Below are 13,385 nucleotides of genomic sequence, written 5' to 3' on the forward strand. Positions count from 1 at the left end.
TTCCAATTTTACCTGCATATGTAAGGTCACTGTCCTTGACCGCGATTATTTGAAAAGGTTAACTTTAACGGGTGAAACCAGATTGGCCGACCCATACACGCTTTTACTCAAAGGATGGGCGATCTGACAGGATTCCCTTAAGTTGAGTGACTCGCATCTAAAGTGTATAGTTAAGATGAACTCACAGCATCTATCCAGCCATGAAGATGTATATATATTTCAATTTCAGCAGGCAACTATTTTTACATTATTATTCCAGCCACAATTACTCATAACAATGTATATACAATTACATATGATTAAACGTATAACGTTAAATCATTAGTTTCTTGTTTTACACACATGCACACAGACGTTATTTCATACACGACATAGTAGTGAGATGCATTTTTTTTATTTTTTCAATATTTCAGAATTCTGTCTTGATTTATATCTCAAAATTCTGATAAGAAAAATCAACTCGTCATTCTCTCTTTTGAGTTTATATCCCACACTTCTGGCGTTTTTCCTCCTCAAAATGGACAAGCTCGCTATTGTTGAGTTATAAAGTCCGAAATACGAAATATAAAGTTGCCTTTGCGAGAAAGTTAAAAAAAAAATTGGAACACAATAGGTAACGTTAAATGTAAAATGTTATAGGTTTAAATAGTATTTCATGCTGTAACTGTTGGGCAAATAATGCACTGCATATGTGAATGTGTAGAGCAATTGTTTAAATCAAATTTATGCTTTAAAAGTAGATTAATCATAGCAGGTTTCATTCATTAGTCTGTCCGTTTAAACGTCTGTGTTTGGCTTCAAATGGCGTTTTTGACTACAGTATTCTATAAAAATGATTTGCATTCCGATTCTGACATCCAAAGGCACAATACATTTTATCTCTTATTCCGTGGATTTTTCCCATTTCACTCCACTTGTTGTAGCGTGTTTCTGCCACCACAATGCGCGTGCAGCTGCGAGTGACGTAACTGTGATGTCTACATGAAATTGGTCTATACCAGTGGGTCACGATTGATCCGTTGTCCCAATGTTTACTGAGCCACGGTCTTCCCCAGTGCAGGGATCTAGTGATTCACTACCTGACTGAGACGCTTTGAACGGCCTTGTGAAACGATTCAGTTGTTCATTTTCGTTCGGAATGACGAACTCTTCTTCCGATGAAAAGAGCGACATTTCACCATGGCTTGTTGTTAGTCACGTTTAATGTCGTCTTTTTACTTCATGGGACAATTGCAGAAGTTTACACATGCAAAAACACGTGGTTGGTAAGTTTTGGGCAATTTGTTTTTGCTGAAATAAGGCCATAAAACCCACACTAAATAGTTCTGAATAAGACTTTTGAGTTATCAGCCTTGTAGGCTAGAATATTTACTTCAAAATTATGTGAAAATCATTCTGCTTACTCATTCACAGAAAATGTATTGGAAATTCTTAATTTTATTGCCCTGATGGTGGAAATGTGAATTTTCACTGCTCTAGCTATTTTCTTAAATCCACTTCACTAATTTGTGAAGCTCAATTATCTTTTGCTGCACATCAGAAATATATTCTTTGGTTTTTCTCATTATGATGGATGATTAAGGGAATTTGGGCTTTGTTTTCCCTCCTATTTATATTTCTGTGAAACGGGAAGTCATGACTGGATAATTTCATGTTCATAATCACCCTGGAGTGCTCAAAATTGTGACTGAATGGGAATATACTTCAGAGATATTTAACTCCATAAGAATTTCTAGGGGTGCCAATAATTGTGTCCAACGTGTATTTAAGAAAAACATTCGTCATAACGACATTTTCCCCCTTTTTCAATTGTTTTAGTTCAATGAAAGGTTAGATGTTTTTCAGGTTTATTTTCAGAGCTGCCTTTTGATCAAATTTACCAAGGGTGCCAATAATTCTGACCACGACTGTGTGTGTGTATGTATGTGTGTGTATATATATATACAGTATATAGCATGTATATGTATAGTATAGATGTGCATTTTTGTATTTCTATTTTTAATTTTATGGTTTCATTATATTTCCTTTTATTAAATTACAGAAATATTTAAGATATTATGTACTACCATTAAAAAAATTACTATTAAGATTTTGTAAAGGAAATTATTTTATTTAGCAAATGTACATTAGACTCTTTAAAAGTGACCATAGAGACTTTTGTAATGTTATAGAAGATTTCTGTTTTAATTCAATGCTATTCTTTTGAAATTTCTGTTCATAGAATAATGCTGAAAAATGCTCTGTTTCCACAAACATATGAAGCACAGCTGTTTTCAACATTAATAATAATGTAAAATGTTTATTTTCATCAAATAAACGCAGCCTTGGTGAGCATAACATTTAACCAACCCCAATTTTTTTGGAATGGTAGTGTATAAATATTTTAAAACAGAAGTGCATTATGTGCTAACAAAGCAGCAAGGAACAGCTAATGCTTTTATTATATGGTTATCAGTATTCAATATTTATAAGATACAATAGTCAAATATTAGCCAATTAATCAGACTTGCCAATATATATCAGTCTATCAGTAGTACAAACTATTTTCTGCACTAATTCACCACTGTTCATTTCTTTTCAACTTCGCCTCAGCTTCAACCGTATCGACATTCCTCCGTACGAGAGCTACGACAAACTCTACGACAAGCTGCTGACGGCCATCGAGGAGACCTGCGGCTTCGCTGTGGAATGATCGTCCACCGCCGGCGCTCGCAGAGGAACCTTTCTCCAGGCGGGACAGACCTGTCAGTCAGCCGGCAGACATGTGGGCCTCACAAGGAGCTCAGACGGAGGGGCTGAGGAAGGGTGGATTATACTGCAGCACTCCATGTGTGATGCTGCTACATAGATTTTTCTGCATTATTTGAAAAGAAGAGAAGAAAACAACGTATCTTTTCAGCTGCTAGTAACTCTCTTACTTACTATTTTGGAACCTCCACTCCCTCTTTTTGTTTTCTCAAGTCCATACGTTGATTTTTAGCATTAAGACAACATGTTAACAGTATTCCATGTAGCATTTTCACAGACTAGACTTTAGGAGAGGCCGGACTTTATGGGGGCTCGCAGAACAAGAGAACTCCGGCATGAGCTAACGCAGAAGCACTACTGTCCTTACCGAAGACTAGACGAGAGGAAGACGCAAACGTCAACAAAAGACTAAGTTTGTCATTTGGGACCTGATCTTCGGCCCGCTTGGACCTTAGCAAGCCCCGAGATGAGTTCCTTTCAATCAGGGAACTCTGCTCCACTGGCCTCTTCTGGGCTGACACCAGACGCCATCTTGAATACCTGTGCTCCATTCCTCAAGACTGGTGTCATCCGCAGTCTGACTTATAAGCTTGTTGAAAGTGAACGAACGAATACACGAATTCTTAGGTAGGTAGGTAGGTAGTCTAGCTTTATTTTTATACGTGAGGCATGAGAGGACGAGGTTAAAAGAGTAAAACTATACAGATGTAATATATTGGCATCGTCACAGGAACCGTTGCCGATGTCTCCAGAGCAGAAAATGAAGTTGAGCCCATTGAAATGGCTTCAGTGAGGTTGGCTTTGGCTTGCTTTGAATGTTCAAATTCAGTTTTTTTTTTTTTTAAGAAAAATAGTGAAGAAAAACAATTTAATGTTGCATTACTGGTGTCAACTTTTTGGTAAACTGTATTCTAATCTGTCTCCGATGTCAATCGAACCCTTTAATAGAATTAAATCTGATGCATATGTATAAGCATGTTAATGAGATGTGAAGTGTCTTCCATTTCATACCTTCTCATTATATTGTTACCATTTATTTTCTGGGCCTGTTTTTTATTAGTGTTATTATTATTATTTCCTAAAAGAAGAAATGCAACATGGAAATCAAGGGAGAGAATTGTCCGTATTACTTGTTATTTTTGTAATTTATTATTAACCCATTGTAGTACCAGTTTACTGAATTTTAGCTTTAGGAGTAAATCTAGCAGAAAACAACAAAAGCATGTCTCGTGTGCTCTTTGTAAGCCTCCAAAATGCAGAGCTTGAAAACCTGTTTCTTTCAGGATTATTAAAAGAAACTGCGCAAATAAACATGCGGTTTTATATACACACACATACATACATACATTGAATGTTTCTGAGATGCTGCCTGTCTATAGCAATCCTCTATGACCATGGACTGTTGTTAAGAGTTTGCATACGCTGAAAATGAGCTATACATCTTTTGTTACTTTTTTATAAATTTGAGTGTGAAATCAGGTGAAATAAATAAATAAAAAAGCCCCTGGATGGATCAGTTAAATATTCGGAGATGGTGGTTTGTATAGTTATAGAATATTGTTCATATATGTGGGTCGCTAACTGTCATTTACCTTTTAATTAAATTTGATTTGAAAGAAAAAAAAATCCAATTTGCACACATACACTATATAATGGCTGTACATAATAGGCAAATATATATATTTACCAAACTCTTTATGGACTGAATGATTATATATTTCATTTAAATCTGGTGCACACAAAGATCTTTGTCTTCTCTTCTTTTAACCTTTTTTTTTATTTTTATAGTTAAATATACCTCCATATGGACTGGATGCCCTGTTGACTTTAGGCTTTGAGAGGGTCGTTCCTTTACAGCATGATTTACTAGCAGCACTTTTAACTTTCATAGCTGACCCGTGCAATTTGCTAAATGTAACACACTATCATTTTTTGTAAGAGTGTTTTATTTTTGTGTGCAATTCGATCTGATTAAAGGTGCCTTCCTGATGGGATCACTGTGGCCGCCTGCTTCTGTATGACTCTGTCCAAATAATCCACATTTTCACGTCAACCAACCATTTCAGTGATTGAGTTAAAGAGGGGATCATTTCTATCAATGTGATTTGTGTTTTAATGGGTTACATCATTGATGCATCATGTATTTTACCATTTTCTTGCAAACTTGATTGCAGATACTTGGCATTGTTCAATAGTGTGGCAAAAGAGTATCACAGTGCTTCACAGTCCTTTTGTGACACCAAGGTGGGCTGTTAAGCATCATCTTGGAACAAAGGGGGCAGATGCCCCTATTAGAATAAGAGAGAATTTGATCACTCTCTCTTGAAAAGTGGGGCTAGGTGAAAATATTTCCCTTTTAACAAGTTTTCTAGGTGTCAGCCTCAATTTGACCTAATCTAAAGAGAGTATGGTAACTTTTACCATTTAAACAAGGTAATATGGAAACCAGAGCATTGCCAATAGATTTCTGGTTCACTACATAGAAGTGTACTCCATTTATTACATAAATTACCATTCATATTTTGAATATTAATGCTTTGTTTTTACTTTCTAGACACATTTGAGTCATCAAAACTATGAAATAACACATGGAAAGTTTTAAAAGACCAAAAAAGCTTAAACGTATTGGAACTTATGCATTTCAGAATTAGCTTTATTTTCCAAGTGTGCACAAACACAAGGAATTTGTTGTGGTTTTTTTAAGAAGCTCTTGGTACATGCATGCATGCATATACAGTGGTGTGAAAAAAATCCTGATTTTGCATGTTTGTTTAATGTTTCAGATCTTCAAACAAATTTAAATATTAATCAAAGATAACACAAGTAAACGCAACATGCAGTTTTTAAATGAAGGGTTTTGTTTATGAAGGGAAACCAAAATCCAAACCCACATGGCCCTGTGTGAAAAAGTGCTTGCTCAATAACTACATGTTGTGATCCAAAGAAATCCAGGAACAAATGTGAAAAAGTAATTGAGATCTATTAGTCTGGAAAAGGTTATAAAGCCAGTTTTAAAGCTTTGGGACTCCAGCGAACCACAGTGAGAGCCATTATCCACAAAACATGGAACAGTGGTGAACCTTCCCAGGAGTGGCCGGCCGACCAACATTACCCCAAGAGCGCAGTGACGACTCATCCAAGAGGTCACAAAAGACTCCACAACAACATCTAAAGAACTGCAGGCCTCACTTGCCTCAGTTAAGGTCAGTGTTCATGACTCCACCATAAGAAAGAGACTGGGCAAAAATGGCCTGCATGGCAGAGTTCCAAGACGAAAACCGCTGCTGAGCAAAAAGAACATAAAATATCTTGATGATCCCCAAGACTTTTGGGAAAATACTCTAGACTGACGAGACAAAAGTTGAACTTTTTGGAAGGCGTGTGTCCCATTACATCTGGCGTAAAAGTAACAGAGCATTTCAGAAAAAGAACATCATACCAACAGTAAAATATGGTGGTGGTAGTGTGATGGTCTGGGGCTGTTTTGCTGCTTCAGGACCTGGAAGACTTGCTGTGATCAATGGATCCATGAATTCAGCTGTCTAACAAAAAATCCTGAAGGACAATGTCCGGCCATCTGTTCGTGACCTCAAGCTGAAGCAAACTTGGGTTCTGCAGCAGGACAATGATCCAAAACACACCAGCAAATCCACCTCTGAATGGCTGAAGAAAAACAAAATGAAAAAACAAAATTCCTCCACAGTAACAGACTCATTGCAAGTTATCACAAACGCTTGATTGCAGTTGTTGCTGCTAAGGGTGGCCCAACCAGTTATTAGGTTTAGGGGGCAAGCACTTTTTCACACAGGGCCATGTGGGTTTGGATTTTGTTTTCCCTTCATAATAAACAACTTCATTCAAAAACTGCATGTTGTGTTTACTTGTTATCTTTGATTAATATTTAAATTTGTTTGATGATCTGAAACACTAAAGTGTGACAAACATGCAAAAAAAAAAAAAAAAAAAATCAGGAAGGGGGCCAACACTTTTTCACACCACTGTATCTATCTGACATGAGAACAGAAACGTTTAAATAAGATTTAACAATAAATAATAATGGTTCTGAATCAGGAACAGAAGATTCATGTACAAATGTGTGCATTATTTACTCTCTATATACAGCTGAATATAAATATGCATATGTACTTTAGAGATGGAGAATGAAAATGTTTCAGCCTTTTCTTTGTCTAGATTGCAGCTCCTGCTTTGTTCATTCTCTCAAACAGCTATGATTATAAATAAATACTTTTAAATGATTTTAGTAATCTATATTTGTCCTCAAAACCTCAACTAGGATTAGCATTTTCAAACCATTGGAGTTTCTCATAGGTTTCGAAACTAGCAGTTTTGCTTTTATAAATAAGATAATGTATAAATAACTCTGTGGTTATGGCTTAAAGAGACTTTCACAGGGTTTAAAGGATTTTTGAAACTCCAAGTTAGATTCAAATGCAATGTTTTGCATTGTTGTACTGTTCACTAATGCAAAAAAAGTGCGATTATTCTGCCTTTGTGTCGGGGGGCATGTGCCATGGTATTATTTTCAGTTCAATGTAAATACAGTGAGATATGAATATGTATAACCTTCATCAGATACCACTACCCTCCCAATATATTGTAAAGACTCAACAGCCATTAATCTCCAAACGCGCATGCGCGGCGCCTTGACGTCAGAAAGACGTCAGCGGTTTTCCGGAAGTCACTTCCTCTTCTTATAAAACCCGTCGAGTTCAAGCTGTGCTCGACGTTCTCCAGGACCATCACTGCGCGATACCGAAGAAAAAACGTCCGATTATTTAACTTTTAATTTATAATTTCAGACTACAACATGCCTGGATATTCAGACAGAGACCGCGGTCGTGACAGAGGGTAAGATGGTGCTTGTTTTTTTCGATGAAAAATTTGTGCTAATTTAAAAATATTAGTCGATGCGATTTTCGTGATTATGTGGCCGTTGATCGGTTATTTTCACCGACGAGACGAGTAATTTGACACTCGTGTTCGTTGTGAGACGTTCAGTCGAGGGCGTTAGGCGGATGAGTAGCTGCGTATCCGTTTACACGACAGAGATCGTGCGGGAAAAAAGACTGTCTGTTACTTTAACGTTTAAAACCCTTATTAAACGTCGAAATAATCACGTTTAATTGGATTTCAACAAATCTCGTTGATTTCTGTCGTTTAAAGGCCTCGTCGGCCCATGAGGCTGTGATGATGTTGTAAAATGCCGGCCGGTTTTTTCCTCTTTGTCTCCTGCCGGTAGGAAATAAAATGGCAGCGGCTTTAAAACGTGGCGCAGACAAGAACTCGATGTGAATCGAAACCTGAGCTTTTGTCATCTATTATTCAGACCTTTTGTGTTTTGCTTAACTGACCTTTTGTTGGTTTTGTTTGAGGATGGGTACAAACGACCCATTAAACCAATGATATGCGACACAGCTGAATGGTGTGTTTATCCGAAGTATCGTGACAATGCCATCCGACACGTTACTGTACTGTGGTGCTTACTTAACCTTTTTTTTGGTTTGTAAGTGCACTACCCATAATTTCTTTTAATTTTTTTTTTTGGGCTCTAATGATGTTCCCACCAAACCACTGAAATGGTGTTAATCACGCATGAAGTGCCACACTATGGCAATGCCGATATTATGATACTTTTGACCTATATACACGGAAATGCTGGCCAACTAATTGTCACTGAGCCTCAATGTTCTAAAATGGCTGGTTTATCTGCTAGTAGTTACAGCAGTGGTCCCCCACGCTTTGGAGGCAGCAGAGGTGGACCTCCACAGGGCAAGAAGTTTGGGAATCCTGGTGAGCGTCTGCGGAAAAAACACTGGAACCTGGATGAGCTCCCCAAGTTTGAGAAGAACTTCTACCAGGAGCATCCTGAGGTTGCTCGGAGGTCAACTGTAAGTAAACACACCATGCAGTGTGGGTTTTTTTTTTTTTTTTTCTTGTCATTGAGAGTTTTTAAAGATGTTTTGTTTATTGTAGCAAGATGTTGAACACTACAGGAGAACCAAGGAGATCACAGTGAAGTGTCGAGACTGTCCCAAACCCATTATGAAGTTCCATGAAGCAAACTTTCCAAGTAAGTAAATCGCAGTGTTTTATTTTAAAATTTGAATATTGAGCTTTGCACAGTTAAACTAACTTTGTTGCATTTTTTTTGTAGACTATGTAATGGATGTGATTGGTAAACAGAACTGGACCGATCCAACTCCCATCCAAGCTCAGGGGTGGCCAGTTGCACTGAGTGGCAAGGATATGGTTGGCATTGCACAGACCGGCTCTGGAAAAACACTCTCGGTATGAAGCTTTTGAACCGTCCTGACGTAACTTGTCTGGCTGACTCATTTGAACTGGTTTTAATTTTTTTTTTCTTTTTTTCTACAGTATCTGCTTCCTGGTATTGTTCACATCAACCACCAACCATTCCTGGAGCGTGGTGACGGTCCCATTGTAAGTTCAATGAACTGTCAAGTATAAATCTCCATCTTTGTCTTAAAATCAGCTTTTTAATCGTTTGTTTTTATCCCATTAGTGCTTGGTGTTGGCTCCCACCCGTGAATTGGCACAGCAGGTCCAGCAGGTGGCGGCAGAGTACGGCAAAGCCTCTCGTCTCAAGTCCACCTGCATCTACGGAGGTGCTCCCAAAGGACCACAGATCCGGGACCTGGAAAGGGGTATGAGTGGAACAAAGCTCGAATCTTTGAAATGCTTTAATTGTGTGGTAAATGTCTGACTTTTCCATTGTTGTTGTCAGGTGTCGAGATTTGTATCGCCACACCTGGAAGACTTATCGATTTCCTTGAAGTGGGAAAGACAAATCTGCGCAGATGCACGTATCTTGTGCTCGACGAAGCTGACAGGATGCTTGACATGGGATTTGAACCTCAGATTCGAAAAATCGTGGACCAAATCAGAGTATGCATTGTTTTAGTTGAGTTAAACCACTCGTGTGCTGTTTCTTTAAAAAAATAATTTTCACTGTTTCCTACTGTAGCCGGACCGACAGACTCTCATGTGGAGCGCTACGTGGCCCAAAGAGGTGAGGCAGCTGGCTGAGGACTTCCTGAAAGACTATGTACAGATCAACGTTGGTGCTCTGCAGCTCAGCGCCAACCACAACATCCTACAGATTGTTGACGTTTGCAACGACGGCGAAAAGGAAGACAAGTGAGTGCTGGGAACATTAAAGTTTGGTTTCGTTGGTTGTGTGAGGGAACACATGATGACGCCCCTTTTTTTTTTTTTTTTTTTTTTTTTTTAAGACTGATGCGCCTGCTGGAGGAAATCATGAGCGAGAAGGAGAACAAGACCATTATTTTTGTGGAGACCAAGAAAAGGTGTGACGATCTCACCAGGAGGATGCGTAGGGATGGGTAAGATGACCTACTTTGCTTTGCTGTGTCATGATTGCTTTGGGTCTGAAATGGAGGGAATTCATTGGATTTTCCTGTTGCAGGTGGCCAGCAATGGGCATCCATGGAGACAAGAGCCAACAGGAAAGAGACTGGGTTCTCAATGGTATGTATACGCCATGAAGGTCTTGGATCATTGACACTATTTTGGTTCATTTACATGATTTGACACACTTTCCTACCTCAACAGAATTCAAATACGGCAAAGCGCCCATCCTCATTGCCACAGATGTTGCCTCCAGAGGACTAGGTTTGTTCCTCCTTTATCTGTCCTTTATCACTTCATATTGTTTACTATACAGTTCTGCCGTTTCCTTTTAACTGCTGTGCCTTTCTGAGCCCCTCTCACCTGAAGGTGGAGTCTTGGAGGCAGGACCTTGGCATGACGCGTCCAGGTTCACCAGGAGGGGTAAGGAGCTCCTCTGTGGAGTTCTACTTGTCTGCCAGCCAATCAAATTGCATTCAGAGGTGTTCGGAGCTCCGTGATTGGGGTGTAATCCAAGGGGCGGCATACCACGGAGGAGTGCGGTGCCGTTGAGTGGTTGCACTTGCGTCCTGCTCTCATCTGCTCTCGCGCAACAGCTTGAACTGTTGAACTTTTAAGTTTAAGGACTGGGAGTTTTCTCCAAAGGAAGTGCGTTTTATGAAATTTTAAGAGGTTTTCCGTCGAGAGCAGTTGCTTTAATCTACATGCCTCCGCACTGAATGCGATTACCCGGCTGGTCGATGCGTGCCCTCCTTTTGCTGGTTTCAGTCATGTCGAGTCCTGCCAAAGAGAGTCATTTTTCTTTCAAGTGAGCACCGGTTGGTTGGAAAGCTTGCGTCAGCCTTAAATTTAAGACACTTAATCGGTCTCGTTTTTGAGCGAGTTGAGTCTTGGCAAGATGCAGCAGTTTGTCCTGTCGCTTTTAATAGAGGACATTGTAAATTGTCATTTGGATCCTTAAAGTCCTGATTTTAACCATCCTTTCCTCAGCATGGTAAGTCGATGACCTATCGTTCATTGTTTCCCTTGCTAACGCCTCCTATCCTCGCTGCTATGGCGGTGTGCACCCGCACTCCTCTACTCCTGCCATGGCGCGTCCGTTTTCTCTTAACAGATGTGGAAGATGTCAAATTTGTCATTAACTATGACTACCCCAACAATTCCGAGGACTACATTCACCGCATTGGCCGTACGGCTCGCAGTCAGAAAACCGGCACAGCCTACACTTTCTTTACGCCCAACAACATGAAACAGGCTCACGACCTCGTCTCGGTCCTCCGCGAGGCCAACCAAGCCATAAACCCCAAGCTCATCCAAATGGCCGAAGACAGAGGAGGTAATTCCAATTGGTGAGATACAAGAGCTGTGCTTTACCCTCAGCCAATTTTGTCCTTCATAATCTCTCTTTAAGGGTACGGCTTTTTTTTTTTACTTGGTTCTGATCTGTTTGTGATTCCCGGTGTAACTCCGGTTTCTCTTCCAGGTCGTTCAAGGGGAGGTCGAGGTGGAGGGTATAGGGACGACCGTAGGGATCGCCACTCTGGCGGCAGGCGGGACTTCAACAGCTACGGCCAGGATAACCGCAACGGTGACTCTTACGGGCAGAAGAAGGTGTTTGGAAACAAAACTCAAAACGGATCTAGCGGTTACAATAGCAGCAGCAGTAGTAGCTTTAGCGGGGGTTACAGCAATAACGGACAGGGTAACTTCGGCAATCAGTCTGGTGGGTACGGAAACCAAGGCTATCAGAACCAGCAGTTTGCTCCCAACCAAGGGGCCGTCCAGAACGGCATGAACCACCCTCCACCGTTCCCCTTCAACCCCCAACAGATGCCACAGTCCATGCCGTTCCCTATGGCCCCACCTGCGTTCCCCCAGTAAACAGTTTTGTTTGCTAATCTGAATCTTTAACCGTTCCGATTGTGTAACTTTATTTCTTCAGAGCAGGTTGTAAAATGTACATGCCGTCACAAGCGTCCCAGAGTCTGCTGTGCAGGATTTTATTTAATTTTTTTCCCCCTCCCTCCCTTTTTCGTTAGGTTTTTTTTTTTTTTTTATATATTTTTTTTTTTTTAAGTAACTTAAAGTTATTTTGTACTTTAGAGGTAATGAAGGATCAACACCTTGTAAAAATGTCAAGGGTCATTCATGGCCATTGCATGGTCCTCAAATAAAATATTAAAAGTGGCTTTTGTGTCTGTCTGTTTGTGAGTAGCAGAAGCTGCAGCTAGTACTTCTGAATAGTAATGCATCTTATATTGCTTATGCGTCTTATATCAGTATATTGCAGGAGAGCAAAGAAGCTTCTGTGTTTTGGTAATTATAACTGTTCAGTGGGTGCTGAGTTGGAACTGATGTTGAATATTGGAATGAAACCTTTTTAAAATTGTTTAATTATGGCACCAATCTTAAGTGGCTATTCAAGTTTAATGCACAATTCTGTTATGTACTGTATACATGTATTAACTGATTGTTTTAACAGATGTATTTCTCTAATTACTGGGTCATTAAAAAAAATGACTGGCAAAAAGCTTCTAAGTCATCTCTCTTCAGTTTAACCTTTACTAATTAATTGTAGCTTATTTCATGAGGACTAAGCTCATATATTTTAAATTAAAAAAATAAATGTAACATCAATGCCTCCTGATGTTTTCATGTGCACAATTGAGCAGCATCTTCCTGTGACATTTGTCCACAACTTGTTTTTAACATAACACCAATGAGAAGGAAAAACAGTATTTTAAATATGATTTCCAACATTGATTAATGTTTCTAGAGCAGCATACTAGAACGGTTTCTAAAGGATGATGTGATGCACTTCAAAATGCGTTCAAAGAATTAAAATTTTTAATAATTTACCTTTGGCAAGGGGGGAGGGGGAGTTCAATTGGAAATGCCCAAAATAATATGATGTTCATTTCGTATTAATTTATTATGGGATTTTTTTCGTGTGGGGATTTTTCATGGCTGACGAACCAGAGAACACATTTGTGAAGTCTTTAGTGAGGAGAATAGCCCACAATGAGCACAAACGTCTGACACTGACTAATGCTGATTCATACAGACTCCCAATCATGAGTGACTGCGCACAACTCATGTTTTCACCAGCCATAGTTAGGGTTTTAGTGATCAGATTTGATACAGAGGATCTCATCTGGTGCATGTCCAAGCATTTAACACCTACACAGTGTGAACAATTAAAGAGAAACAATGTACCCGGATAGAGT

The 13,385-nt window shown here is 39.4% G+C and overlaps 2 protein-coding genes across 5 annotated transcripts in view; both read left to right on the forward strand.

Annotated features, from left to right (window-relative positions):
* Positions 1-4,750, forward strand: part of LOC306868868 (E3 ubiquitin-protein ligase SMURF2) — a 71,019-nt gene extending 66,269 nt beyond the window's left edge. The window contains exon 20 of the mRNA XM_079415303.1: positions 2,593-4,750. Within this exon, the coding sequence (XP_079271429.1) occupies positions 2,593-2,692 (100 nt within the window). The 3' untranslated portion in view covers positions 2,693-4,750. The remainder of the gene's footprint in view (positions 1-2,592) is intronic.
* Positions 4,751-7,414: 2,664 nt separating this feature from the next.
* On the forward strand, positions 7,415-12,345 carry LOC306868948 (putative ATP-dependent RNA helicase DDX5). Of its 4 annotated transcripts, none has more exons than XM_079415432.1 (13): positions 7,415-7,617; positions 8,483-8,657; positions 8,743-8,839; positions 8,924-9,057; positions 9,145-9,210; positions 9,293-9,434; positions 9,515-9,675; positions 9,755-9,927; positions 10,023-10,133; positions 10,217-10,278; positions 10,363-10,422; positions 11,273-11,507; positions 11,642-12,345. In XM_079415432.1, exons 1-13 carry the CDS (start codon positions 7,577-7,579, stop codon positions 11,673-11,675), a joined length of 1,491 nt encoding a protein of 496 aa, XP_079271558.1. In that variant the 5' UTR covers positions 7,415-7,576; the 3' UTR covers positions 11,676-12,345. The 4 variants fall into 4 exon arrangements, with proteins under 4 accessions (XP_079271558.1, XP_079271556.1, XP_079271559.1 ...); XM_079415430.1 differs by having other exon boundaries at positions 11,273-11,494; XM_079415433.1 differs by having other exon boundaries at positions 7,454-7,617; positions 8,486-8,657.
* Positions 12,346-13,385: the final 1,040 nt, after the last annotated feature.

Source organism: Barbus barbus (assembly GCF_936440315.1).
Source record: "Barbus barbus genome assembly, chromosome: 4".
Lineage (NCBI taxonomy): Eukaryota > Metazoa > Chordata > Actinopteri > Cypriniformes > Cyprinidae > Barbus > Barbus barbus.

Bases quoted from the DNA above. Each gene is read 5' to 3' on its own strand.
- LOC306868948 (XM_079415430.1), top strand. From the start codon at position 7,577: ATGCCTGGATATTCAGACAGAGACCGCGGTCGTGACAGAGG. The intron at 8,840-8,923 runs GTAAGTAAATCG...TTTTTTTTGTAG, and splicing joins CCATGAAGCAAACTTTCCAA to ACTATGTAATGGATGTGATT. The intron at 10,279-10,362 runs GTATGTATACGC...CTACCTCAACAG, and splicing joins AAGAGACTGGGTTCTCAATG to AATTCAAATACGGCAAAGCG.